The following is a 27,853-nucleotide window of genomic DNA, read 5'->3' as shown; positions in this document are numbered from 1 at the left end:
GGACATACAACGGGGCACTGCCACCTCCACCCAACCACCTCTCTTAGAAAACCAGGTACCCTTTGGAGCTGCATTGGTGCACCACCTGTACATTATATATCCCCATATATATTGGGATATATATGCTGCACTATAAAAATAGTTGCTTTTTCTTCCCTGCTTTTCCCAAGAGGGCTGAGAGCCTCCATCTCTCACCAGTGCAGTGGCAGCAGAGCATGCTAAGCACCTCGGAGAAAGATGGCCTTTGCTCTCTTCAGAGGTTTAATGCAGGCGAGTTCAGTCTTCAGACTGGTGTGCACAGCTCCTGTCAAATTTGAGCATTTGGCAAATGCCAGGCAGTGCAGCCTGAGGCTCCACAGGCTTCCACAGGCTGAAACCTGCTGCCAGGTGCGTGGTTAATTTTCAAAGCCACAGTAAAATCTGCGTGCTGCACTACAGCAGCGAGGCAGCTCTTCCTGTGGCTGTGTTTTAACAGCTACTTCAGAGTTGTTAAGGACAGATGCAAGTCCTTTCTTTGGAAATGGCTGGCAGGATATCGTTTCCCTCCTAAGGCCGTTTTATCATGTGTGTGTCCAAATGACAAGCCTTCAGGAGCCAAACTGGTAATTAGCGTGTTTTAGATACTCTCAGGATGATCCAAAACATTTTCCTCTGCACAATAATGCCACAATTATAAACCCCAGTTCTTCTAATGTGAACTGAAAAAGGCAGTGTACGATTCCCAAAGCAGAGGGTAACTTTGGGCATTGCTGATGATTTCATGGTTTGTTTCACAGCTGTTTGCACTTTGCCTGTCAGTAGCCAATGGCTAAATTCACATTTCAGTATAATTCCATGATGCTGTAGCAGAGCCCATAACTCATCTGTGACTTCAGCTGATCCCCCTCGGGATCTTCCCCTTCTGTAAATGTTACATACACATATTTAACACTTGCATCCATGATCATTACATACATAAAATGTAGCCTTTTTAAATACAATCTCAACATGCCAAAAATAGATTCTTTCATCAAGTTTTCTGCCCTGGAATAACCATCTTTCGTTTACAATGTATATATATATATATATTTATATTTTTATATATAGGAACATGAAAATACCATATATAAATATTTACTTAAAATCCTTCTATCTAAGTACATCCAAAGCATCAGTGGAGCAGTTGCTTGGGACCGTGCAGTTTCTTGGGGTTCTTTTTAAGCTGTCGAGATGAATTGCTCAGTACATTTAAGCAGGACAGTGTGGGCTGCAGATCACTCAGCCCCTGCCCATCTGTATCTGTGCACAGCACGTGCATTCCTGCTTATGGAATGTACTGTATTCGGTTTTACAGAGCAAATATTTTTGTAGCACAAAGGCAATATCTTACGGACTGGGACGAAACTAACAGACAAAAGTAAGCTGAACTGAAGCCTGCAGGGCCAACAGAAAGGAGGGAAAAAAAAGGGTCTAATTGCTTCCTAGTGCTTATTGTTGCTCTGCAAGTTAGAAACAATGGTCCCAAGCTTGTGAAAATCAAGCTTTAGATTGGTCCTGTCAGTGTTTTCACTGTCAGTACCAAGGTGTAAGAGCCTTGGATTCAGCTGCTATACAGCCCCCCCTCTCAAAAACACTACAAAAATAAATATTGGGCACAATCACAGAAGAGGCTTTTCTGTCTCACACAGTCCAACAGCCTGTTACCCACGAGGCTGCTGCTCACAGTACACGGCTGCCAGATCAAGGCTCTGTGGACCACATTTGCCTACACACCCCTAACCCCGAGAATTCAGTACAAATTCTCTTATCTTGTGGTCTTGCCCTGAACTGAAACAGATTTCACAAACAGAGACTTGCCAGTCTATAGCAACCTACTGATAGCCATTTTCTTATAATAAGGATAATAAAGTGCTCTTGGTTTTAATTAATTACTAGTCAGCAGTGAATTCTAAGGAGAAGGTGCACTTTCTCTTCCTCCTCCCACTATGGCACTTCCCCAGGAGTTAAACATGGGATTCATCCAGATCGATGTCCGTCTCCCCAAGCTCCACGTGTGTGAAGCTGAAGTGAGTGGCCAGCAAGGGGTTCTCCATCCCGTTGTCCTCACTGATGTGAAGGACAGTGTCCCCGTGCTGCAGCAAGCTGGTGGTCTCCAGGCCAGCATAGTCCTCCGTGTCAGAGAGCTGGGTGGGTGGGGTGCTCTGTGCTGTTGTTGGCCGGGACTCCAGGCCCTCCTCTTTTTCCTTCTCCTTCTCAGCAGAGAGTGCCTCGCTCTGCAACTGAGGAGAGCTGGTGGTCAGGCAGAGAGAAAGTGGGAGGGAGGGGGCAAAAAAGCAAAGGAACATCTATAAAATATTTTCTCGTACAGAAATAGATTTTACCATAAAGGGCCAGGTATTTGCAGATTATAAACCCATTAAAATTATACCCCTGACAATGATATATTTTTTCTGGTGAATCAAATTTGCAGAAATTATCAGAAAAGTTATCTGATTTCAGTCATCAACACTTCCTTATTTCATCTGTTTTAACTTATGGCTTCAAACCGAGAGTAGGTTTAGATTAGATATTAGAAAAAAATTCTTCCCTGTGAGGGTGGTGAGACCTTGGCACAGGTTGCCCAAAGTTGTGGATGCCTCATCCCTGGAAGTGTTCAGGGCCAGGTTTGATGGGGCTTGGGGCAGCTTGGTCTAGTGGAAGGTGTCCCTGCCCATCACAGGGGGCTGGAATGAGATGATCTTCCAATCCAAACCCTTCTGAGATTCATTCTGTGATTCTGAAGACAGAGGACTTTCTTTTGTTCATGATGAAGGACACAGCCCCAAAAGGTATCTGGGCATATAGAAGTGATCTCAATGTTACTGGTGTGTTGAAGGGATGACTGGAATTGTCCCTGCACTGTCCTCAGTGGTGTCCAACAGAGAAAAATGTTAGACAAGCAATTCCTTTTTGCAATGTGATGCTTTTGCTAAAACAGTCCTGAGGCTTTTGAAGGAGTCCTTCCCTAAGGAGGCATCTCTCAGGGAATAACCTGCAAAACCTGTTGAGGAAAGCTTGCACTGGTGAGCAGGTCCAGAAGGACCTGTGATGGAAAAGGAAGATGCAGGAAATATATCTGCAAATTAGGAATAGTTGCACAGATCTAGAAGGGAATGGCTTTCAGAAGCAGGGGGTGGGACAGCAAACAGCCACCCAGGAGAGTTTGCTGCCATCCCTCTCCTTCCAGCTTTCATTACAGTGCTGTAACCACGTGACCCGGGTGGAACAAGGGGGACAGACCCACACCACAAACCTCTCAGTCACAGTACCTGGCCGGTGGCCTGGCTGTGGAGATCAGCGACAACGATGGCAGGGGAGGAGGTGAGCGTGGGCTTGCTGAGGGGCTCCTGCTTGCTGGTCACTGGGGGGCTGCTGTGGCCACAGCCCACCTGCTGGGCCACCAGAGCCAGAGTGTCCCCAGGGCAGGCGGGGGGAGCCTCGGGCGGGGCCTCAGTGAACGTCACCGACCGCTTCTGCTCCGCTGAAGGGAACAGAGCCCAGAGGATCGAGGGTTAACGTTTGGGAAGAAAAACACAACAAGCAAAGACAAGAGATAACCCCTGGAGTTTTTACAATTAAGACAGGATTCACGGTTCATTCCATCTTTATAACCTGTCTAATTGACATCTAATCTGAAAGCCTTTTACCCTGGACTTTTTCTACAGACACAGAAAGAGTCGGGGATCTCCTGAGGTCTGGCCAGCACACCTGTCTTTGTCATGGCTTGGTGAGACAATACCACCCATAAAAACTTGCCATCCCAGAAGAATATACTGAGTTTAATTCCCATGTGAGTTAGGCATTTCTGCCCTCAAGTAAAAAAGGAAAGCTGTCATGCAAATATATAGGGGAATTGCCTGAGATTTTGCAGGAAATCTGAGAAAAAAAGTGTAGCTGATAGACCCCCATTCCTGCAGACTTAAGTCCAATATCCAGCATTAACAGAAGAGCACAGGGTGAAGACAGCTAGACTAAAAACCTAACAGTAAACCTGATATCCCTGCTCCTGCTCTTAATTACTTGGGGTTAACTTTTATGTTTCAAACATCCCCAGCAGTGCTGTTGCCCCAGAACACTCCTGCTGAGCTGTTAGAAACCCAGAAAGTTCACAAGCAACCTTGGCTCTTCCAGATGTTTCCTCCAAAGCTCACTGCTCACTTCAGATGGTACAGAATACAGCCACCTGCTCTGCTTGGCAGTGCTGACTGCTGGAAATGTACAGCATGGAGTGGCACAGTCCTACATTCACTTCCATGTACAATCCTTAAAGCTCTGAACATCTAAGCTTGTGAATGATGGGACATCCTTCTTTCTACTGCTCTCAAAAGCAGCTTCAAAACTTGCACATCTAGAGGTTTTGGACAAGGCATCCTGACAGAATACCTGCCCCCTAAATTCTCCACAACTCTTGGAGACAAGATAATCGTCCATGTCCATTGTCCATGTCCTGTTTCACCTTGAAAATCACTGGAGAAACCATCAAAGTGTTTTGAGGGGGTGATTTTCTGATGAGGAATCTACTCATTAGGAAAAAGGATAAAACTGCTAGGACTTCACTTTAATATAGGCTACTAACAACCTTCAAGTTAAAGCAACAGCACAGCACTTTCTGGTTTCCAGTGTGAAGTGCTGGTTCTGGGAATGCAGCACTGCCCTACCGCAGGGTTTAGGCTTTGGCTGGATGCTCCGCCGCGTGGTGGAGAGTCGCGCTCCGTGACGGCTCCGAGGCTCCGTTTGGGTTTTCTGACGTGACAGCAGTGGCCGTCGAAGCTAAATGTTGGGAGAGAGAGTTAGCTGATGTACGTTCACATATCGCACAGCTGCTCCTCTGAAAGGAGAACGTATCATCATCGTCTGTTCCTTTAGGTGTCCATTCACTCAACTTTTAACAGATACATGTTTTAAGGGTTCCATGGCTCAGACATCTCCTTCGTATGAACCTCTGGGGTTTGTGCCTTTTCAGTTTTAACACTGAAAGTAACGCAGTGCAGGCTGTGTGACCGTCATTTAATAATAATAATTTTTTAAAAAGGCTGCAGAGGACAAGATTGAGGAATTTAAAACAATTTAAATCCCTCCTCTCTTAAGGATTTGTCCAACGTCACAGCTAGAACTCGTGCTCCAGTTCCTGCTGACTTAAGGGACTGTACTAGTATAACACAAATCAGGTAGAAGGGGCGTGTCACATCCACAAAACATGTCCAAACAGTCACATCCACAGATCGTGTCCAAACAGACACAGACAAGAAAAGCCAACCCAAATGAGACAGCATTTCTGTGTTCTCACCTGCCGCAGGCCTCTCTTCCGCCCCAAGGGCTGCTGCAGAAGAAGGTTCTGCTGTCCTGGCTCACTCTGCACACTTGCCACCCTGTTAGATGTTGACAGCATTAGGCCAAGCTCACAAGCACCCTGTATAACTAGGAAGTGTCCTGGCAACTGGGACTAAAATAAATAAATAGGTCGACCAACCACTAATGGCACAGTCACTTCAAAGAGCAGTACTGTCTTTGAAGGATGGGGGGGACGTGTCTGTTAGGTTGTGGCTTCCAGGGCTTAGGAAAGGGTGGGAGGTGGAGTCATGGCATTCAGGACTTGGCCACGCACAGGTAGCATCCAAATATAAATAACTGCAGATTTCAGTTTTCAGTCATTGATTGATGCATCCCATTGAGCAGCACTCACTTTCTCTGCATCCTTTGCCACATCAGTGAAGGCAAGAACATCAGCTTCCTAGCTCAAAAGTCTTCTTGTTTGCTTTTCCTTTTTTCAAGGACAATGTTGTAAAAGCTAATTTTTTTTTTCCTCCCAAATAGACTCCATGGCCTCATCACAATTTCGTCATCTGGTTTTAATTTCAATTTAAGTCAACAAACAAAAAACAAACACAAAGTGACAAAGGATCCATTCACATAATGGATGCATGAGTTATGTGAACAAGGCCCCACACTCAACACTTGCAGCCTTAAGTCTTTTTGTGGCTAACAAACAAAAAAGACAAGTGAACAAAAATTATATATATATATATGTATATAAACAACAGCTTTTTGATTTTAAATATATTGGTACAAAATATCAAAAAATCTGCAGTAGAAGAATCTTTAGCAATAAAACATACTTGGCTACAATCTCATTCTGTCATTCAACTGACCATTTAATCTACTTAATATAAAAATACCACACTCCCCTCATCTTTATTAAAGCACTGTATTCCTGCAAACAGTTAAAAACTGGTCATTTAGCAATCACAAAACACTTTAGCTGAATGAACTACATCTGAGAGACATATGGCCACAACAGCCACTAACATTTAAAATGGACTTCTTCTAACTCAGGCAGCTGCTTTCTTAGGCCAGACTGGAATCCACTGACCACATGTCCTATTTAAGCAACTTCCAGCTCTATCTGGTACATACTGTCGAGGATTCAGGACTGCAATCCTGTTTGATTTTGGCCAGCATTAATCTAAAGGAAAACAACATTCTTTTCTCTAGATGTTTCCCTTGTATCTCCCTGGAATTGCTCAGTACAACCAACAGAGCGAAGGTTTATTGCCTGGCCATACAGGAGTAGAGGAAGAAGACAAACCTAGGGACAGACAGAACATGAAGGATGTCTGTGGAGAGGCTTAAAGAGCTCTGTGTCCTGAGCAGCTCAGTCGTCACTTTGGCAAAAGTTATTGATTGTCCTTAGAAGGTCTGGTGGAACAGAACATGAGGGCTTCCTGCTCTGCTTTGGGGCAAAGGCTGGTTACACAACCTGGAAATCCTATTGCTTCCTCCCTTATCATTTAAACTAAAGCCAAGAGTTTTCATTAAACCATATCCAAGTGTTTCTACCAGCTCTACTGGGGAGACAGTGGGAAACCTCAAGGACAGAGATATCTTGGGACCCTGAAGCTGTTTCTCTTTTGGTTGTCTGACTAGTAATAGTCCTGGACATACCCTCAGCAATCTCACCACAGCTGCAACTGGCTTGGGACAAAAAAGAAAAGCTTCTTCAAGCTCAGAGCCAGAAACAACAAGATGTATTTGAGTCCTTTTGTCCCTCAGATGGCTCGTCAGATGAGGTCACCAGTCCCTGGAACATATATCCCAGCTTTTCCACAGGGTATTGACATGATTTACATACCAAACATCCTAAGCATTATGCAAACACCCACCTAGGGATAAGCAGAGCCCTCAGAGTTACTCCCTGTTGGTAGGACTGTGTCCTTGACCCAGACAGTAACTGCAGCACATATGACTGGTAGGTCCAGAAGCAACACATCACTCCTTATTAAAGCAAAGAGACTGAACCTTAATTAGTCTTTAGATTTGTGATCCAGACTACCTGAAATTACAGCTTGGAGTATTTCCTTAATCTTCTCTTTCTAGGATTACATAAGAACTTATTCCTCTGAATTTTCAGAATTTTTTAGAGTGGTTACTAGTATGTGAATGAAGTAGAAATTAGATGGACAAGGTCTTGAAAAAAATAGTTTTCTACTATTTTCGACTAGCTTTTGAGAATACTGTTACAATTTCTGATGAAGAAAAGGTAACTCAGTTCTGTGAGTGAGGAGACATAAATGTCTGTAGCAGAAAGACTACAATTATATTCAGTACAAAACACTGTTTACAGTGCTAAAACAAACTCAGTTCACACATTATGAAAACATTTTGAAAAAGTCATTAAATAAAGGATGTACATGGACTGCATGAAGGCACAGAGGCTATACATGAGGAAAAAAACTACTCCCATGGAGTAACTGTGCACTGAGAACAACCAATAGGTGAGCAAAAGAAAGTCTGGACGTTGTGTCTTCCTGCTGGAGTCTGGAGTCTGGGATTTTCAGCTTGGCTTATATCATAAGTGAAGTAAGTGAGCTGGTGGATGTCTCCTTCCAGTACTCAATCACTACACAAATTGGAATAATTTGGGATGATCTTAGGAGCTGAAATTGCACATACCTATTGCAGGCAAAGGGTGGACCTGGGAGCAGCTGAGTGTCACAGAGCTGCCTGTGCACAGCACAGTCCTGCTATGGCTGCCTTTTTGACTTCTATCCCCAAATTTTGAAGAGGTGAAGGAAATACAGAGAATCATAAAGATCACAAATTTTGGATTAGTTACTGAATTTGCAGCTATAACCTTTCCCATCCTGAGGGTTTGTGAGGGTTTCTTTTCACATGAAAGAGCAGCACTACTGATCTTGTTTCTGTGAAAATGAGTGTGGCAGGCTCTGTGCAGTCTGCCCTCCCTCCTTTGCTTTCTCTCCTTGTTTACCAGACCTGACCAGGAATACACTGTTTTTCTGGCAGCCCGTAGGACCCAAACAAGCAACACTGAATCAAATGCCATGTCAGCTGACAGCACGTTTTCCTCCTGTGGCAATGTGATCGATAAGAATAGTTTTTCTGCAGGACATAAGCCAGATTTAGTTGGAATAACAAGCCACATCCTTTTTCTGCCCAACACAAAGATGCTCTGTCACTCTCTGAGTATCTCTGTCAGGGGTTTATCTGCACAATAATGTTACTCCCATTATACAGGTCAGAGACAGGTGAGCAAAAGATCTAACACACCCAACTTTGTGGATGCATGTTGCCAGGACTACAAGGAATGACAACCGGTGCAGTTACACAGTGGGAGCCAAAACAAACTTTGTCAGGTTGGCAAGCATAAGAAGTGATGCTCAGGAATTACAAGAAACCATGCAGCTAAAAACAAAAAAAGATAAGAAAGAAGAAAATAAAAGAGAGACGAAGGAAGCAAGGAGTTTAAATGTCTGTTAAAAAGATGTACATGCTTGCCACACCGTCATGGTGGAACATACACAGTTTATGTCCCAAGACATATGAATGAGAGGGTGTCCTAGTTAGGACAGCTGAGACCAGTTCATCATGGTATGGGTGTAACCCAAAACTGTGTATTCTATAGCCTTCCATGCCATTTCCCAGAAATTGTTAGCAGTAGAGGCCTGTAGATGTTCCTGTCCTCATACCCTTTTATGGAATTCCCCGCTCTGAGGGAAGGACTGAGCATTCCTGCCTGAACTGGAGAATATATAAACTTGGAGTTTTGGAACCTTTTTACCACTCGTGGGATCCAGAGGAAGACTGCAGCTCATCGCTCTCAACCAGATTGCAGCTCACCGCTCTCAACTGGACTGCAATCACCACTTTTGACCAGACTGCAACAGCTCTCCCACCAGCAGGTTTTTTTTCCCCTCTCCCTTTACTTTGGACTCGGGGGGGGACCAAGAAACACCACTTTGTTCATGCCCCAGGGTGCTGGGTTATACATTTGGGTTTTGTGGGTTAAAACCAAATTGCTTGTCTGTATAATCGTACTTACTGTATTATTTTATTAAATTGTTATTCTGACTTATAATCTCTCTTTTGAATTGAGTTCATTTCCCCTGCTGGTTAACTTTTAAACCAGCACAGAGGGTTAGTGGACAAAGGCAGCAGAGGATGTGTTAAATGTATTGTATTCCCAGACACATCCCAGCCTAGCTAGCTTAGATCTGCTGCTGTGATTGCCCTGGCAATGTGGATTCACTCTGATTTTTTTTTTTTATTAGGCACCATTAAGCCAAGGTAGGCACAAGGACAAACATCACAGGGAAATATGTTTGTGCAACAGATTTCCACTAGAGTGGCTTCTCTTTCTTCTTCCTTTCTGATTTGGGAAAATATCATCTTCTGTCAGATTATAACCAGAACAGATCACGATGCTGGACACATATGCTCCTCAGCCCTGTACCTCATGCTGTCTGAGCACTTCAGTGCTCTCCCCTTCCTGTCTTCCCTGCTTTTCTACATGGCTGGCTCAATTGCTATAGAACAAAGGGAAACAGACTTTAGTCTTTTTTATTTTTGTCACTATTTGTTTAACTTATTTAATACTCCTACCTTCCATAACAGTCTAGTCCCTAGTAAATATGATTTATTTCTTTTTGTCAGTTATGACTAAACATCAGCTTTGAATTCAGAAGGTGATCCTAAACAGTTACTGTTGTGCTTCAGCCAAAATCAAAGTTACATAAAAAAAACCTCAAGCCTGCTTTATTCAAAACTAATGTTCCTGAATGTAAAACCAAATTAATTCTGTCCTATGATTCCCACAGCACAATGAGCTCCCACAACATCTGCCTTATTAATCCCATCCTTTAGAGGAGGAATCCAATTTGCACATCTAATGACGCGGTTGAAACATCTTTTCCTTCTCACAGAGTTCTAAGCTAGCCTTTTCAGACACATCTGCAGTATTTCTGTCTTCATTCCTTCTAAGGCTTTGCAGTGCTGATGCCCCTCCTTCAGACGTTAGTGCCTGCTCCTTGAAACGGGTAATAAACCTCAGCAGAACTGACTCCCAAGTACATCTGCCAACCAGTTTGCCTTAGGAACTCTCTGTACCACAGGGCAGGGTGGAGAATAGTGCCCTGGTCCCTAGAGAAAATTTGTGTGACAGGAATGAGTAGGAACCCACTGTGCAACTGATTATATTTCAAGGTTCAAAATAAATTATTGTGTTTAAACTCATCTGTTGACTTAGTTGTCTCACATTCCTCAACCTCACCACAGTAATTAGGAGTGATTCCCCCTCGACTTAACAAAATCAAAACATTTCAAAATCGACACTGATGTTATCTGGTATCATCATGGCTTTAACTCAGATATGGAATTTCTCCTTCATCCTCCTCAACTGTAGCAACTTTTTGGCTCTGCTGAAAGGACAACATGGAAGTTCTCTGACTGAATGATTTCTGTTCTCTTTAGCCCCCTCAAACATGTTCAATGACACGCAGTCCATCTTACTTTATTACAAAACCAGGTAACAATATTCCTGCCTCTGCCAAGAAGCTAATGTCTTTTCCTAACACCACTCCTGCAGCAGCACCAATTAGAGACCGACCTGCCAAAGCAGGGTTCACGCACACAGAGGACACCACGAATCATGGGATGAGCTCAGTGACACCACGGATGATAAACCCTTCATTTGTCACTCAGGGAGAATGAACAAACACAGCAGCCTGTCCCCGCCCCAAAAAGCCACCACCATCATCTAAAGCCAAGCTAACAAACCCAAAGCATTCACACAAATGCATCTCGACATATCCACAGCTTCCGCTGGTGCAGGAATGACACAGTGTGTCACCCCTCGTGTTCCAATGGAAGGGGCTGTGTTCTCCTGGAAGGAAGCAGAGATGCCCTTGGGACTAACGACAGGTCCCCAGCCTCAGGAGCTGAAAGGTTGGAGCACAGCAGCAGGACAAGAAGGATGATTAAGATGACTGAGCTGGCTGTTAAAGGTGCAGCCTTCCCTTCTAAGCTCACTCCTGCCCCATTTGACACACTGTCCCTTTGTGTTCCCCTGTCCGTGAGTAATGGGGAACAGCTAGACCAGAACTCCAGCACTGACAAGGCAATTTTAAATATACCTTAATGGTGTCCACCTGCAAGATTTCTGAGGTGTCATTTGAGAATGAGAAATGCTTTGTAAAAATAATGAGAATTGTTGTGAAGCACCCACAGAGCACTATATTCCACAGGATTTATCATATCAGTTTTATTAGTGAATGGTAAAGAACACGGCTTGATATTGTTATTAAGTCTTTTGTGGTGACAGCATTGTGAGATGAATGGAAAAACAGATGTCTCTGTTTTATATAAGCCTCCAGTCTAATGCTTATAACAGGCTACAGCTAATGCCTCATGCATAATCTTTCTCATGCCTTTCAAGCAATTGCTTAACAAGGGGGAAACCCCGAGGCCAGCCTGCTGCTTTACTCACTACAGCTTTTTCTTTCCCCTTTCCCTTAGCCTCCTCAAAGTTATTGGCAATCAAAGCTGAAAACTGAAGGTGGGTTGCTACACCTTTGACTTGCAGGCCTGAATATTGATGAGCCACAAGAGACAGAGATGGAGAGAGCGACAAAAGGTGAGGGGAAGAGACAGGAGGTTGGAAACGGCCGGTTTCCCAACACACACACTGACAGACAGGTAGTGTTGACACTGTACCTAGAGAGGCTGCCCTCAGTGGCCAGGCTCGGGGAGTCATCGAGGACATTAGGTTCACTGCAGGAGGGGCAGGGAGATTAAGAATTTAGGGAAAGAAAATGCAAAAAAGCATGCGCTTGTCTCTGTTTTCAAGGGAAAAATATCAACGGAATAAAAAAGCGAAAAAGGACGGTAACATTAGTTGGTCTCACGCTCAACAGCATATATATGACTCAGAGGAGCTGAAAGAACATCTGATCACAGGAGCAGTCTTTAGAGGGAGTTTACACTGCAGGGAGCCTTCCACATCTCTGCTGAGATTTAGGGAGCTGAGAAGTTCAGCAGGATGTGTTTCCACAGGAAATAAGGGGAGGGAACTATTTTCAAAGCTGTTTTCCTGCAGCATTTTCATTTATTTCCATTCTATTTACTTCCAACTTCACAGAAAGCTTTTTTCCCTTCCCCATGAGCCACTTCTTTTTGAGGGAGGGGTAATCTATCTCCCATGAGCTACAGACCTTCTGTATGACTCTAAGGACAAACATCTGGAAAATAAGGTCTTGTAGTGCAGTGACACCGTAAACAAACACCTGGTGAGGATCCTGGCAAAGAAGTACATCATCTCACTGCTTTTCTGCAGCCATCAGGCAGGAACAGCCTGCTCAGCCCATAGGAAAAACATGAAAGGAGGAAAGCAGTCTGCTGGGCTACCAGCAGCAAAGTGGTAATAATATTACTTAGCATTAATTAGTTTACATTTGTGAGGCAGTCTGGAAGCCCAGAGGCCATCCATAACTAAAAGGGCACGACATGGAGGACTGATTACACTTGCTGAGCTGGTCCTTTCCCTACCAAGATGAAAAGTCTCCTGCTAGGAGACTTAAAAAGTACTTAAGTACTTAAAAAGTAGAGAGCAAAGATCTCTGGTAATTAAAGTCTTTTTTCTCTCAGCATCACCATGATTTAGGATTGCACAAAACAAAGATTGCTATCAATCAGCTGTGACTCTTATGAAGTTTATACACTGAAGATGGCAGTGAAAGACTGAGGAAAACGCAGCCTTGCATATTAATTTTTCAAGAAACAAAGGGACTGAATCAATTGAGTTCAAAAGTCAAATGAGTTCCTGTAAGCCCTTTTGTGAAAACTCTCAGATAAAATCTGTGCAACTTCTCTCTTGTAAATCACCCCTCCTATCTCTACTGGCAGGTACCACAGCTGTTACTTTTCCTTCATGTATCAAGGTTATATCCTTAATTCCAAGCAAGACTGGGGAGGCAGCAATGTTGTTTGATTTTCCAAGGCTGGTCAACAGATAATGTAGGATATATTTTTTAAATGTTCAAAGGAAATAACATAAATTAATCTATCCACTGCCAGATATCCTTGGATAACTTGTTGCAGACAAATAAAACAATAAACATTGCTTACTTAGAAAAAAAAAATCACACTTAAATGCAAAACTTCTCTCTACTTCTTCTAAAGCTGTACATTTCCCAAATTCCAATCTCTTTCTCACCACTCCATGTTAACCAGGAATAAGGCATTCAAAGTTATTTGTATCAACAAGTATATTTCTGGTTTGAAACAGTATTAAAGCCCATCTTTAAATATGACATTCAGTTTCTGCCCAGTTACTATTCTAACAAGGACAAAGATCACAGGGAAGAAAACAAAGTAAATCAAACAGGATGCCTCTGTCCCCTTTCCCAGCTTCTCAGGATTCTTCCCCACTCCCTACACAGTTTGGGTATGGTTCCCTAGTTCAGTGCAAAACCGCAAAACCCTATTTTCTTTTTCCTATCCAGCAGTAGCAGAGGAAAATAATAATGCTGAGTGTTTCTGAAACTGTTTAAGAGGAAAGTTTCTGTGGATGACAGCTTGTTCTTACGGACCTTACATGACACGGATCATCCTGGAAAATCGTTATTTCCCACCCTGCATCCTCGGTCCAACACTACTGCAGGATGAAGAAATTTAGCATTGCTCTGCTGGCACTGATCCCACTGTCCCGTCCCTCTGATGTACCTGAGCCATTTCTGCTCTCATGACTATAATGGGAAAGGTGAAAAGCCCATGTTGTTACCTTTGGCTGGGCAACATGCCCACCTCAGCCTGAGGTGCGGACATGCTGGAGAGATGGCTGGAGAACCGCCTCCTCCCAATGGCACCCATAAGGTATGCTTCTTGTTCACTTACCACACTGGGCATGCTCAGGGAGTCATCTGGAAAGAGAGAAAAGAACAGGAAAGGAGAGGAAACAACGACCCCAAACCCCACCTTCCTCTTCTCAGTTCTCAAGAGACAACAGGATGCCAAGGGTGTACCCAGCATTTACTTACCCAGAGCCCAAACCTGCAAACTGGAATATGCCATTAGATTTTACAGTGAAGAGAGACAAACACATAAACCCCTGCAGGATGAGGAACCTGGCACATGTAGGGCAGGAATTTATCTAGGCTTTCAGCTTAAGTGGCTCCCAGGAAAACGCGTTTGGGGAATTCAGCTTCCACTAGGGCTTAATTCCTGTGATTAATAAATTCCTTGTTAATATACAGTATTTCTGGCATAAAAGTTGTAACTAGGCGTTTTGCTGGTGTGAAATAAACTGCTGCTGTGACATAGCAAAGCACTGTTACAAAAAAGAAAATACATGACAGCAAAGTGCAGAACTCACATCTTTAACACACTTTGGGACATGCATCTTAAAGTGTCACCAAAAAATTGGATAAATTGACTCAAAAACATCATACTTCAACTGAATTATGCAGAGTTGGACAGCGGTCAGGACTGCTTGAAATTTTCAGCCCTGTTTCAAATTGTATGAAGTACCTGGAAAGAAATTACTTTGTTGTGGTTTTTACCATAACAGCTTTTAACTATAAATAAATAAAACAAAGAGGAGGTTTTGTGTTGTCATTTTCTCTTTTCTTTTTGACCTTTGCCAATTCTGACGTACTGAAATATTTTATGGCAGCATTAAGCCAAGGCAGGGCTGAGGCAATAATGACTCAGTGAGATAGGAAGGTAGCACTTACCATTCCTCATGGTGGCTCAGAATTAATACATGGCTGGAACTAGAGTTTGCCACAGTGAGTAAATATCTGAGCAATGTAGGAGCAGCACAGTTGTGGGTGGATTGTACAATGTTTAGAAATGAACCCAGCTAAAATAAAGTTGGGCTGAGCCTGGAAACTTTCAGGTTAACTGCTCTTTCTCAAATGGCAATTCTGCTGTAACTGCACAGGCCTTTCTTTTGAGCCCCCCATTTCCACTCCTTTTGTTCGATGTCTTTGGGGGTTAGCAGTCCTCAAATACAGAAGTGAAGCACTTAAGTTTCAGGCATTAGACAACCAGCCATTGCAGCACCAGAAGCCAGTATCCCTGCAAAAGCAGGGGGAAGCCCAAGCCTGATGCCATATGAGCAGAGTTTTCTACCCTGGCTTTCAGTGAAAGACAGCTCAGAAGCAGAGAGAAGGCAAAATTCCAAGAAAAACATGAAACTCAGATGGAACAACAAACCAATATTTCGATCATTGCAAATAAGTCCCCAGAAGATTCACTATCCCATTCCTTCTAAACTGGCACCAGAAAGCCTGGCAACCTCAGAACCTGCCAGCTGCCAAAAAGGGAGATCAAGCTTTTGTTGTCAGTAGGTTTAAGGTTTAACTTCCTCTTTGTTAATTGACACAAGAACAGACAGTCCACCCTGTGGAGAGCCACAGCTGGATCCCATGCAGCACAAGGACAACATATTTCATGTCAGAGCACCTGGACAGAAGCGATGAGAAGGAAGTACTAAGATCCTGCAGGAACGGGATCCTAACCACAGAACCACAGCCCCTTCCCACTGTTGTGAGGAAGGTCAAAGAGAGGACTGGTTGTCAAATGCCTTGTCAGCACTGTGAGGATTGCATGTCAGCCCTGATCTCAGACACTAAAAATTTGCCTGTGCCTTTCCCTTTTCCTTGCCACAGCTCAGGAGGCAATGAGGAGCTATGCACAACCCAAGCTCTAACACCACAAATGGTGTAGCAATCACACCAGTTTCTCAGCCTCGTGCTCCTGTGGGCCTTGTGTTCACACCAGTACAGGGGCAACTGTTTTCCCCTCCCAGCTGATCTCTGGGACATCGAGAAAACACCTTCACTGCTCGGGGATTAGCTTGAATCAGCAGCCACGTACTTTCTTCATCCTCCTCATCCGTGCGGCTCAGCGTGTCCTGCGAGGCCTGCTGGGAAGGCTCGCTGTCCTGCTCCCAGACCGTGCCGGTGCCGGTGTTGGAGCGGGACATGGTGGCCAGGCTCAGGCGGTACGCGGAGGTGGAGGTGCCCACAGTGCTGACGGATGTCTTCCCTTGGTAAGCTGTGCCAAGAGGAGGGAAACCAAACCCAAGTCAGTGATGGCACTGGAAATCAACAAACAACCAAGCATTCTTGACACGCTGGGCACCTCATTCTGCCCAAGTGAATGGGTGGCAGAGGTGATAAAAAACCCACAGCTGCCCTGGCTCACCTCACCTCTCCTCTCCAAAATCTCTGTTTTTCTTATGCAGTACAGTTTTTGCAACCTTACTGTTGTATTTTCCAGATCAGCTTCAACATTTAGGAACAAGACAAATTATGCCAAGGAAAAAAGGCTGAAGCATTTCCTTTTGAATTTGTTTTCCTAAGAACAAAACACATAATCCCCTTGCAGTGTGCAAGCAGCAGCTGCCATCTCGTGGCAACAGGAGTGACTGTCAAGGGAGAAAAGTGTGCCCTCATGCAGGAGAGAATTCAGTGCACCATAAGCTCGGGGATGCTGATCTGGACCTCACAATAGAGAAACCAAGGGGAGAAAGTAAGAGGTAGATCTGCTCCTGCCACATATTTCTGCACAAGTAGGTTTGGCTCTACAGAGGCTGCACTGGGTTTGGGGCTGCACAAGGCACTCCCCAGACAGTGAGAGCTGGCTGCTGGGGAACAGGACTCAGACTTAGTGGAAAAATGGGTGCATTTCACAATTAACCTGGACTTCTGTTGGTTGTCCAGTGGCAAGGCTGGGCTGGGCACAGGCTCCAGGGGCAGGCTATCCGGGAGGTATGTGGGTTGCCCCATGCCCCTCCTAGGCAGTGGACAGGTCTGCCTCACAAGTAGGGGCGAGCAGCTGGCCAGACTGGTCTGATGGCCCTGAGCTCTCCCTGCCCTCCTTACCCGACCCACTGTGCACGGCCTCCTTCAGGATCTTCAGCTCGTTGTTGAACTCGGCGATGAGGGAGCTCTTGCAGAGCGGGCGCGGGATGAACCGTTTCTCCAGCTGGTCGGAGATGTGCTGTCGGGCCGTCAGCTCCTCGTGGTTCTCAGCCGGCTGGGCCAGCAGCTGCAAAATTGGGACGTGTTAGCATGGCCAGGAAATGGTGCCCAGGGAACCGGGACTAGTCTCCAGACCAGCTTCAGCCTGCAGCCAGCAGACCATCCTCTTTATAGGCAGGAGGTTTTTGACTCCAGCTATGAGGTTTCCACCTGTCTTTTGGGGACAACCTTATATTTGACTGAACATATATTAAGACCTCACTGGTACAGGGTATATGGGTTTGAGGTTTTAACATTAAAACCTCACTGGGACAGGGTATATGGGGATGAGGGCTTCCTAATGCTAAGCTCTACCCTTGGACATGAGACAGGTCCCTCCTCCACAATGATTTATTCTGTCCAAGAGACAAGGTAGGCTAAATAAGTTGGAGTACCATGTGCTGGTCTACTTGATAAGCAGGGAAGAACTGTGATTAACTTGAGCTCCAGTTGCCTCAGCCTAGCAGCTGTCTGTCCGTCCACAAAAGTCCTGTCAGAACCTTCACCCAGGTCCTTCCTGGCTGTAGGTGTATTGCCTGGCTCTATGCAGAAGAGAGATTTCTGGAAGATTTCTGCCAACACCCTCCCAGGCTCAGCACATCCACACTCCCTTGAAGTGCTTTGAGTGCCTTTGTTCTAAAATTAAGTGCACAGGCAAACACTCTTGGTCCAGCCTATACTACTTTCCATCCAGAGGAGCTAAGACTAGCTGTACTCCATGGATCAGAGCTCCTGGATGACTGGCATACTCTTTAGTGCTGGCTAGGGAAAAGCCCTGTGATTTAGTTTCAAAGGGTTCTCAGGTCTACTAACTTCTGAAAGGTAATTCCCTACATACAGTTCTGCCAGGAGTGCTGTTCCTCTGTTCTCAGCTGGGGAATAAGGGATATCTTGCCTTCAAGGCATGATCTGTCAGCAGCCAAAGCAACTGTTACCTTGCACTGGATGAAGGGCCGAAGGAGCACAAAGATAGGGATCCGTGTTCGTACGATAAAGTCGAGGAAATCCCACAGGGCCAGCCCTCCCACCTTCCGCAGGGCCATCTCTTTGACTTGCAGGCTCAGCCAGTACCACTGGCTGTCCAGCTGGCGTTCAAAGCAAACAAGGATCACCTTCAGGGCTACAGGGGAACACACACCAGCAAAGGGCAGTCAGAGATGTTACCAGTGTCCCTCACAAGCACTGGGGAAGCAATGAGGGGGGCCATGGTGGGCACAAACCTACACAGGCATGCTTGCATGCACGTGCACATGCACTCCCACACACCCCGGAGTCACAACTGTCCTTTCTATCAGTCTCCAAACGTGGCAAGGAAGAAGCGACCACCCTTCTTGTAATAAAGGCCTTAGGATCAGGACTGGGAGTTCCATTTCCAGAGAAATTTTCCTACTTCATACTTAAGTTCCTCTGTATCTTCTTGCTCTATCTCCCCCTTTCCCTCCCTGCAGAGTTCTCTTGTCTTCCCAAAATTCAGATATTTTGAAAGCAGCTCAGGGTGGGAATACAGCCCTGGCTGATCAGAAGACAAAACAGTGCTCTTCACTGAAGTGGGGAGTGACCAACACTTGGCTCACAGGAGAGACAAGAAATCTCTCCCTTTCCATGCTCCACTGGTCTGGAACAAACAGGGAGGCTTGGGGGTTGGGGGAAGGTTGACTACTCCATCTTTCTTCATAGGACAGCCAAGCCTTCTCAGCCATCATACATCTGTGTCCCAGTTTGTTGGGGCAGGGGTCTAAACCAGTGGTGAACTGCCAGTTTTTCATCAGTGCTACCCCATTCCTCAGATATCACCTTTACCCCTAGCTAGCCAAGGGCCAGTGAGGCTGTGACTGTAGGGGCTGACAGGCAGTCAGACTCGCCTTCTGTGGCTTCACTGCTGTGCTCTGGCAGTATGAAAACTGAGTGACCTCTACCTGTGCTGCTCTCCTCCAGGTGCAGTGCTGACACTGCTCACCTTGCAGTATATTCCAGAGATGCTCTTGACTTCATGCTCTGGCCTGGCCCCTTGTTCAGGACAAGTCTTAAAGCAGTTCTAAAGAGTTCAGTTACCTCCTGCCTGAGATGGTTTTCTTTGGTGCTCTCTACAATCTTGAGCACTCCACTTTACCTCTGTCTCTTCTCAGAGGTCAGCAAAAGCCATCACTCACCCAGGTAGGCAGCCTGGCTGGTGGACTCTGCGAGCCCTTCCCGTCGCAGGTCCTTCCCTGCATCCCCTGGGGTGGAGCAGTGGGCAGGGGAGCTCTCCAGCATAAAATTCTTGCTTCGGGAAGTGCTGATGATTCGAGGTGGCAGGAGGATATTGATAACAGTCTGGAGCAGCAGCAGGACCTCAGGCTGCTCCAGCCAGGGGCTGTCTGAGATGCATTGGGAGGGGAAAGAGAGAGAAAGATCAGGCTACATCCCACCAAAGACACCCAAAAGATCCAGACCCTTTTCAGTTGCAAAACAGGGTGTATCTCAAATGTTCCCTATGCCAAAACTCCGTCCCCCACACCTTGTTATGCTGCTTCTCCTCCTGCAAGCAAAGGCAAAGTTTATTTTAGCACCAACATGAACACACACAAACACAGAGCTATGCAGCACAAAGAAATATCCCATTCAGTGGTCTCATTTCCTTTTGGCATTCCCCTCTCCCTTTACTCTTTGCTTTCATTTACAGATTTACCAGTGAAGACCTTTTATAGCAGAAAACAAGGACCAGGACTTGTGCCAGACAAGTGGCATGGATTGGACAGACTGTGATCCACAGGGGCACACAATTTCCGTGACCTCTGCTCCCCTCTGTGGGTTCTGCTACAACAGATTTATCTCACCCTGCACTCCAGTTTCAAAAGCAGGAGCATATCTGTGTAAGACCTGACTCAAGAACCACGGCACAGCTGAAACAAAGGAAAGAAACAACAACAACAGCTTCTCCCAGTGGGGCTTTTTTCAGTCTCGGACCCAAAGGGCACTTAGCTGACACACTGCCAGTGACAGAAAATCAAATTAAAAAAAACAAAAATAAAATACAGAGGGCAGGGAAAGTGCAAACATCAGTTGTCAGAAAAGGGGGAGAAAAATTCCTTTTGTTAAATTAGTCAGACCTTTGCTTCCAGATCCTACTGTGAGCACAAATGGAATCAGTAGGTTTAAAAGCATTCCTTCCCTTCTTTCCTGATTGGTGAATGGGGAGACGACATGGCTTAGGGGGAAATCTTCTTTCAAAGCCTGTGCAGTAATAATAAGAAAGGATTAAAAGATTTCATCAGCAGATCACGCACACAAGTCACTGCAGGGAATGATGATCCCCAGGCACCCTGTTTACACAGTGTAACACCAGCATTGAGGACCTGATTGAATAACAAGCCCTCAGACTACTTAGTCAGGAGTAAAAGGAACTCACAGAGTAACACGGGGGTCACCTGCTCTTGTCGCAGGCAAGATGTAAGAAGCCCAGATTCCTAACTCTTACATATCATTAATAAAATCAGATGTATCCCAGAGGAGTCAGCTGAGTGTTAGTCCTAAACTCTGCACTTCTGTGAGTGGCATCAGGACCTGACCCAGACTATGAGGAATAAAAAAAGGAACAGAGAAAACTGCACAAATGACATAAGGTAAATATCCTGCTGTCCGAACATGGAGGCTATTCCCAAACACATTTTTTGTTCTGCCTCACTTTGTTCTGCCCCATCATCCTCCCTAACACAAAGAATGAACTCCTGAAAAATAAACAAAATGCACATTTACTTCTTGACACACAGTCAAGCCTAAATTGAATGGTCTTTCACCTTCTTTAGAGGAGGTAATACAAATGACTGTCTAGTGACAGCACTTCTGCTCATTTACAGCATCCCAGTTCCTACAGACTTAGCTGTGAAATACAACTCCTCAAGCTTGCAGACCTGGGCTGAGAAATTCCAGGAGAAGAAGTTTTCTGATGGAGTGTGAAGTACTTCTGTTTCCTATCCTGCTGGAAGTATCAGGAATTATGACTACTCACGTGTTTTTCTTGACATGTTTGGTTTTCATTACATTTAAAGCTCACGAATGAGTGAACGGGGAGAAGAGGGTGAAAAAAGTAAAAGCTCCCAATACTTTAAAAAACACTATTAATTTGGTATCTGGTTTAAAAAATAAATCAGTAATATTTCAGAGAAGGTGAAGGGGGCCCTTTTTTTGTTTTTGATTAAAGAACCATTGCCTCAGAGCTGGAAGAAACCTGTGTCAGTTTGTACCAAAAAGTGCTTTTGTGCCTCATGCTCTGAGCCGGCACTGTGTTTTGGTCCCTTCCCAAGCTGCCCTAATGCTCAGAAATACCTCCCTAAGTATTCAGCTGGATGTGCCAATGCATGCTTAAGTATGCAAGTTGGAGCTAGATTAGGAAATCTGTTCCTTCTTGGAACACCACTCTGACTAACCTCACGCTAATGGGGAGAGAAAGGGATACAGAGGCAGAAAGACTCTGCAATAGTTATGGCACTGTTATGAGAAAGGCATAGTGATGAAATGATCCAAAAAGTCCAGAATGCTTTCTTTTTTATTCTGGATAAAAAGGATGCCATTGCGTCAGCAGCTGAAAAGCCAAGTTGCCCTGCTTTTTGTGCTGGCACACTGTGTGATCAGTTCAGGTAAGAGCAGAAGCGCACAAACTCCACTCTCAGTTGCACACGTGGTCCCACAGGAAGACAGGAAGGGTTGCATGGACATGACCCAAGCCAGGGCCCATCTCCCTGGGGTAGGAGGCTTATCCTAACTCCTTAGATCCTGCAGAGAATCCTAACCTGCTTATCAGAGCCTTAAACAGCATCCATCAGCCAAACTCCTTTGGACTTCAATGGCAGTGTTAAGCTGATGGATGCTTGCTCTGGACTTGGCCCCAGCAGAGGAATTCTGAGCTCAGCTCAAGCCTTCAAAAAGGAGGGAGAATTTACATGTTGCTTCTCTTTAATTTTTGATGTGTGTTCCACAGTTTTTGCCCAGCTTTCGCAGAAAGAAAACAGAGCACCGATGAGTTGGTGTCTCAACCCGAGGCTCTAACAGGCCTGGCCACAGGCCAGGGCAGACACACCTGTATCTGCAATGCTACAAGCCGGACAACAGCTGTGCTGAAGGGAAGAGGTGGTGAGAGATAAGGGCTGAGATGAAGAAGGGGTAATCCGTCAGCCACACTGGAGGGTCCTACTACTCCCATCACCTGCAATACAAACAGAGCACATCACCACAACTGGCTGCTTACAGTTTCACCCATGCCATATCCTCCAACATCAGTGAAATGGAGGTGCCTTTCATTGAGCACTGAGTTGGGGTGGATCTAGGAGAACCAGCCCCCTCAGTGGTCCTTGCAGGAGCTGGGGCCAGTGAGGGGAAGGAGTACTAGCAGGGAAAGGAAGAGGAGAAGAGGAAACCAGCAAGGATGGGAGGAATGCACAGGTAACCTGGTACATTTATAAATGCACCCAGTACCAGCCTTGAATGACCAGCACTGGACCGGTGGAACAGCTAGAGTTGGAGGATATGTCATGTGACAACTGTAACAAATAAAAATATTTCATCAAAGCAAAAAGTCTGCATTGAAACTGGACATCTTTTCCCTTCCCTTGCTGTTCTACTTGAAAAATAATGTCCTAAGTCTGACCCAAGCCGGGTTTTGCACAATGTTCAGATTCCTCTCAAACACAGTCTCTTCTCAGGAACTGTAAGCATGATTTATCTCACCTGACTGACCCCAGATGTCTGAAGCAGAGTCGCCTGCATGTGACCTCGTCTGGAACTACCTGAAATATCAGCACTAGGAAACAGCATTTCTAAGAGGAGAGTTATTTATACTGTTTGGGATGTGTCCCTCTGGAGGAATTAAATCACAGGCCTGCATATGCCTGTTTCTCTCCATGACTAGACACATGTAGATGATGGGAACAGGGAGAAGTTACCTGGCAGATGACTAAGCTTACGGGAGATGAATACACACTTCTTTCCCAAATTTAGCCTGGGCAAAAAGCTAATAACCAGTTTTGTATCACAAAACCAAAAGACAATTTAGAAGGGAAAAAGTCAGAGCCCTTTCTTTGCATCACTGTGGATTACCATTGAGATCAGCCTTCCTGGATGATCTCTTTTTGGGCTTCTTGATGCAGCTGGTCTACACATGATACAGCATGTAATCAGGGTGCTCTCACAGTGCACACAGCTCTGACAGCTAAAGCTAAAATATTCTTAGCAGTAGGAGTACATCTTTGCCTGGTAGCTCTCCCTGATGTTCCCAGTCAGCTGAATGTAAGCATGACAACTGCACTTTAGCACTGCAGAGCTTTCTGTTTGTAGGGCACTGGCTAATTCTTAATGCCTCTTGGAGAGCCTGCTGCTGTGATTCACCCTGCCATGCCTGCTTGCCAAAGTGGAAGTCCATTCCAAATTTGTGTTTGAGCTGTGTAGCAGCCTCTGCATGGAGCAACTCTTAAGTAGTCTGAGTGCCCAGAGCTGGCTTAGCTCCAGGCAGCTTGAAGCTCTGCATGAACAGGGAAGAAGTCTTATATACTGACAGGTTGAAGCTTCCCTGCCCTTGCAGCAATGAGTGCTGAATGGACTTGAAGGACAGGAACCTGGCAAAATCTGATATTGCATTTTAGCTGGTGATCATGGTTTTCAAAGCCCCTCAGAGCACTGGTAAACCCTGAAAAGTTTTTCTGTTGCTGCTAGAAGTAGTTACAACATTTTTTTTCTAAGGAGAAAATGTTATAAAATCTAATAACAATAAAAATGCTAGTGCAGCCTTTCCCCCTTTATTTGTATTTTTTTCCACATGGAATGAAAGCACGAATGTTTGCCCAAATGGCTGGAGTTACATTGCTATCAAAGTGGGGGCTTGTCCTCAGTGTAACAGCTGTACAAACACTAGAGTCTATCTCTGAATGACCAAGCATGTCTCTGTTGTAACACACCTAGGAGCATAAACTCTACTAGGAGTGGGATCTGAACATTGTACAGTGCAAACCTGTACTAGATCAAGCCAGGGACATTGCAAACAGTGGAGTCAATCCACCTTGTAAACCCTTCTAACTAGCCAACACCCGATGGCCTCTGACAGAGCCACCAGGGCCCTTCCCCCACTGGGGATGGTAGGTACCCCCAGTGCCACCTTCTCCCTGTCTCTACCAGGTGTGTGCAGTCTCCACCACCCCACTCTCCAACTTGCAGCCCTCAACTCTCAGCTCAGTCTGGCAAAGGTGGATCTTCAAAGTGGTGTGTGGGAAGCAACGGAAATAAATCGCCTGACCGCTGCTACCGGTCACTGTATCTCCCCATGCACCACTTCAAAAATGAACCTTGCTATCTCTAGTGTCACTTGCGAAGTCCCCCTGCCAGGGGTAAGGGGGGACAGGTAAAATGACAGGAGTGGGAATGATCTGTCATCTTCAGTCCAGAGAAGTCAACAGCAGGGGGAGGTTTAGTAAAGGTTCATGGGGTTGCCACTTGGCTACTCACCAGATTGACACAGACATTGATCAGAGACCTAAGGTGAGGCAGGAAGGATATGATAGGCTGCCTCTGAAGTGTCAAACAAACCCCTTCAATCAAACTGCTGGCAGGCTCCCACTCAACCTGGCGCCTGCAATACAACAGTAGGTTCTGTTAGCCACGGGCTCCTGCCCCCCACCAGACGCCCGCGACCGACACACAGTGACACCCACGGAGGAAACGCTTCAGACAGCAGTGACGTCCCAGGGAGCACAGAGTGCGCGACAGACGGAAGGTTTTACCCCCGCAGCTCAGGAAAGCGCAGAGCCACAGAGCACATCGGGCATTTGAGAGACAAGAAACAAAGCAGAGGGTCTTGGCTGCTCACAGCAGCAGTGGTGAAGCTGCATTTCGCTCCCTGACGATTCCCTCGGAAAAGATGAAAAACGAAAGGGAGCCCCAGACAGTGGTCTCGGGTGTCCCTATGTGGGGAAAAGATCTACTGTGCCATGCTACCAGCTGAGAGTGAGTCCTCCATGTAGCTTATGGATGTTCTCTCTGTAAGCTACTGTGCAGCTTGGTCTGCTCTGCCAGAGTGACTCATAAACACAGACTGCCCCAAATGTAAACTGACCCAGTAGTACAATCTTTATCTCCCTCATCCTGTTCAGGAGGGATGGTTCATTTTCTATCAGCACCAGTCCTTCATTCCAGGATCCTTTCTTCGCTGACACTTTGCTTTTTTCACCAAAACAACATTTAGGGCTTGTGCCAGCTGCTGAAAGGATTCGCCTTCCTAGTCGTAAGCAGGCACAGCGTAGGTAACATCAAAGTGGTTCATACCCTTCATCTCAGGGCCTGACTCTTTGGAGTCAGTGCAGTTCAGAAGCCAGCATCTGACTAAGCACTTTTTGGGACAGAAAGATAAGGCTGGCATAGCTTGTCAGCTCAATCCTAAACAGTATCCTAGTCAAGCTCCCCAGACTTCTCAGAGACGCGGGGGACGGAGTGTTCACTACGTGTGATCTTGTACAGACCAACATACGTTCATCTTTGAGCATCCACAGTTCTTAGATCTCCAGAATAGTAGTTTGTTCTTGCATTCTTCTTACACACGCACTGCTTCCACTGGGTTTGGAGCGGGGTGCCCACAGGAGGCAGCATATAAGACTGTGATGTAAGTACCCCAATGGATGGCTCTTGGGCTCTGGCACCCAGGCCCATCCCTAAGAGACCCAATGATGGCCCAGTGATGCTTAAATGTAGATGCTGTATTTGATCCAGTGGCTTTGAGTCCCTTTGTGTACAGAAGAGCAATTTCAGCCAAGCATAGGTACAGGCACAGACAGAGAGAATATGAAGGGAATTTGAATGTATGAACATCCATTCAGTTTACATAAAGAGGAAAGATCTTCAGGAACAGAATACCCTTTACCTGCCTTTCAGGGAGAAGAAAGTATGAGCGAGAAAAGAAAGAATGAGCGAGAAGCAGACAAGACATGACAAAGAATCAAACCACCAGGAAGGACAAGTATCAAAATTTCTGCCTACAAGGCAGTTCCCTACAAGGGCAGGAATTTCTTGAAGCAGGTTGTTTGCCAAAGGAAAGCGATAGATAGTGATGCCAGAAAGAAGAGATCACCTCCCTTTTATTTGCTCCATCTTTGCTGGGTACAGATAATTTACACTGGGACCTAATTCTGATGTTCTCTGACATGATTTGGCTTCTCAGCTGAGACTGACAGCAAAGGGACTGATTTAAGCAGTTTAGGACATATGCCGATGGGGGTCACTAAGACCAATGACTCTTTTTACTCAGATCACTGCAAAATTTACAGGGCTGAGAGATTTTATACTACACGGGCTGGATTTGTACCACTGCCTCCAAGGTAGGAACACTCCACAGTCAATACTTCTTGAAATGGCCAAAGCCTGTGCCATAATGCCACTGTGTGATGCACCAGGCTTCCAGTAGCCCGTGACTTGAAGCAGTTGATGCAGATCTGTGCCCTTTACTCGGGAGCATCCAGAAGCTATCGCATAGCTCCAGACTATTTTCGTCTTTACAGTGAACGTAACAGTACAGCCATGCTGCAAATACTCTTGCTACAGTTTAACTTTCCACTACAAAATAAAATTAATCTCCTCAACTCACAGCTAAGGTAAATAAAGAGGGCAGCGAGATGGTAAAAATCTGAAGACTTATTTCGGGGAAAGAAAAATGACATTTCTGAAAGTTCTCTCTGTGGTTCTCAGTAACCGTGTGTTTCTTTTGTTACCAGAAGACACAACAAAAATGTCAACATAAACACGTAACAGAGATAAGAACACCTGTTAATTTTCTGACACGTTGTAAAGATTCGCTGCAATGCGACAGCTTTAGCCAGGATGACATACCCACACTTCAAGGCTTGCAACATCAGAAACGGACCCCGTGGGTTTCCAGCGTACCAGCTCACCTCAGAGTAGGCATCTTGTGAATTTTATTGAACATACGATCCAATCTCTTTAAGATGAGGATAAGGGCAGGTCTCACCGCCTCGGCCGTCCAGTCCGTGATGGGCAGCATCTCCATGATGTAGCGCCGGAGCCCTCGGCTCTCCATGGTCTGCGTGTCGTAAGGTGCCAGTTTCAGCAGGGAATGTGCGATTTCCGCCAGCCTGGGACCGGGGATCGTGAAGAGGGAAGTCAAACACAACTCGCGTTTCTCCACGGGTGCAAACGAACTGAATGGTAAATCTTTGGCAGCCTAGTAAAAATGTGCTGCTATTTAAACTCTGAGATGTGGTCTCTAAACAATCTGTTAAGATTGTCTTGCTGGAATCACTGTTTAAGAACACGAGTGGTCTAAAAATTACTTTTACGTTGACATTAAATGCGCCGAAGGGACATGAGGAATCACAGATTTGTGTAGCTGAAAACAAAGTATCTGACCTGTCAATCAGACTACAACATTGCAAATGTCTGTGAAATACAGACCCGATAAAACCTATTTGTCAATATTCATTAATATCAATATTATTAAAATGGATTTGGTTTGGTTTTGTGCTTGTTTTTCCAGTGTTACTACTGTA

General features: G+C 45.4%; 1 protein-coding gene across 14 annotated transcripts in view; it reads right to left on the bottom strand.

The window, feature by feature from the left end:
- Positions 1-458: 458 nt before the first annotated feature.
- Positions 459-27,853, bottom strand: part of UNC80 (unc-80 homolog, NALCN activator) — a 120,290-nt gene continuing 92,895 nt past the window's right edge. For 12 of the 14 annotated variants that reach the window (XM_017829501.1, XM_017829502.1, XM_017829511.1 and 9 more), the window contains 14 exons: positions 27,239-27,439; positions 24,807-24,930; positions 22,393-22,518; positions 20,426-20,549; positions 19,487-19,693; positions 18,272-18,456; positions 17,199-17,364; positions 16,189-16,368; positions 14,090-14,228; positions 12,025-12,081; positions 5,306-5,387; positions 4,677-4,788; positions 3,288-3,499; positions 459-2,258 (listed from right to left, as the gene is read on the bottom strand). In XM_017829501.1, coding sequence (XP_017684990.1) covers positions 1,983-2,258; positions 3,288-3,499; positions 4,677-4,788; positions 5,306-5,387; positions 12,025-12,081; positions 14,090-14,228; positions 16,189-16,368; positions 17,199-17,364; positions 18,272-18,456; positions 19,487-19,693; positions 20,426-20,549; positions 22,393-22,518; positions 24,807-24,930; positions 27,239-27,439 — 2,191 coding nt within the window. In that variant the 3' untranslated portion in view covers positions 459-1,982. The remainder of the gene's footprint in view (positions 2,259-3,287; positions 3,500-4,676; positions 4,789-5,305; positions 5,388-12,024; positions 12,082-14,089; positions 14,229-16,188; positions 16,369-17,198; positions 17,365-18,271; positions 18,457-19,486; positions 19,694-20,425; positions 20,550-22,392; positions 22,519-24,806; positions 24,931-27,238; positions 27,440-27,853) is intronic. The other 2 variants (XM_017829507.1, XM_017829513.1) reach the window with 1 other exon arrangement.

The sequence above is a fragment of the Lepidothrix coronata genome, unplaced genomic scaffold, assembly GCF_001604755.1.
Source record: "Lepidothrix coronata isolate B3197 unplaced genomic scaffold, Lepidothrix_coronata-1.0 Scaffold165, whole genome shotgun sequence".
NCBI classification, from domain to species: Eukaryota; Metazoa; Chordata; class Aves; order Passeriformes; family Pipridae; genus Lepidothrix; species Lepidothrix coronata.
Note: the sequence above shows the minus strand (reverse complement) of the source record. Positions and strands in the feature narration are given on the sequence as shown.